This window comes from Bison bison, unplaced genomic scaffold (genome assembly GCF_000754665.1).
Source record: "Bison bison bison isolate TAMUID 2011002044 unplaced genomic scaffold, Bison_UMD1.0 scf7180017863823, whole genome shotgun sequence".
Taxonomy (NCBI): Eukaryota; Metazoa; Chordata; class Mammalia; order Artiodactyla; family Bovidae; genus Bison; species Bison bison.
Genome location: NW_011494395.1, coordinates 166556 through 167652, shown reverse-complemented (window position 1 = coordinate 167652; position 1097 = coordinate 166556). Strand labels below are relative to the sequence as shown.

Genomic DNA, 1097 nt, shown 5'->3' with positions numbered 1-1097 from the left:
ACAGGGGTCCGGTATTCCTGTGGCTCCCGCCCCCCAAACTTCCCTTAAGAAGGGTTGATGGGAGGCGGATCCTGGCAGCGGAACTGGCCCTTCCAGTTTGAGGGGGTAACAGACAATGAGGAAGGGGCAGGCCAGATTCACACGCTTGAGCTCCCCAAAGCTGGATGCCTGAGTTTGCCCGCGTCTCCTCACAAACTAGGGAAGTGGCTTCCATTCAGAGGTGGTTTGGCTGACCTGTGCAGGTAGGACGTATCCTGTCCTCGAAGTGGGTGGGGGCGGGGGGAGGAGTTCTCACCATGTGTTGTTTTGGGGCCCCTTGAAGATGTGTTCGACCACAGGACCGGTCCTTCCAGACCCAACCACTGAACCTGAGATTGCCCAACTGCCGGCTTTCCATTGTGTCCTCTTGACTCCTCCTCCCAGTGTCAGAGTTGGAAAGCGCCCTGCAGATGGAGCCAGCTGCTTTCAAGGCTTTGTACTCCGCTGAGAAGCCAAAGCTGGAAGAGAATCTCATTTTCTTCTGTCAGATGGGCAAGCGGGGCTTGCAGGCCACGCAGTTGGCCCAGAGACTCGGATACAAAGAGTATGGGCTTGGTAACTGGGGCGGGGGCGGGGGTTGGTGGTGACTGGGGACTGCCTCCTGGGCTCTGTCCTTCCCTCACCCCTATTTTTCTTCACAGGGCTCGGAACTATGAAGGGGCCTATAGAGAATGGCTCCAGAAAGAAGGTTAGGTAGAATGTGGCATACTGAATGCTCCCTCCCTGCTGCCAGTGGCCGCCTTAACTAAGAGTGATGAAGGAGCTGACTTGTTGGGTTGAGCAACTTCTTATAGCGCTGTGCATGAAAAGCAGCAAATAAAGAGCATTTAATCAAAGTATTGGACGCACTTAATTTGTCAGGTGAACTGAAAACAGTTCTAATCATAACCTAGACTTCAGTTCAGCCCTAGGTCCTCCTTCCAGCATTCATCTGCCCCCTAACCAAAACCAAAACACCCAGAAGTTTGCTGAAAGACTATAATCCAGAATCACCTGGTAGCTTAAAAACAAAACAAAACTTGAGCCTCATCTCAGATTTGGTGGGACCTGGTTTTACA

General features: G+C 52.5%; 2 protein-coding genes across 9 annotated transcripts in view; both read left to right on the top strand.

Moving 5' to 3' along the window:
- The window catches only part of USF1 (upstream transcription factor 1), a 7544-nt gene extending 6669 nt beyond the window's left edge, over window positions 1–875 (top strand). For all 8 annotated transcript variants that reach the window (XM_010833655.1, XM_010833656.1, XM_010833648.1 and 5 more), the window contains exon 13: window positions 323–875. The gene's annotated coding sequence lies outside the window, so the exon portion shown is untranslated. The remainder of the gene's footprint in view (window positions 1–322) is intronic.
- Window positions 1–875, top strand: part of TSTD1 (thiosulfate sulfurtransferase (rhodanese)-like domain containing 1) — a 1576-nt gene extending 701 nt beyond the window's left edge. Inside the window, exons 3-4 of the mRNA XM_010833647.1 lie at window positions 424–583; window positions 681–875. Coding sequence (XP_010831949.1) covers window positions 424–583; window positions 681–732 — 212 coding nt within the window. The 3' untranslated portion in view covers window positions 733–875. The remainder of the gene's footprint in view (window positions 1–423; window positions 584–680) is intronic.
- Window positions 876–1097: the final 222 nt, after the last annotated feature.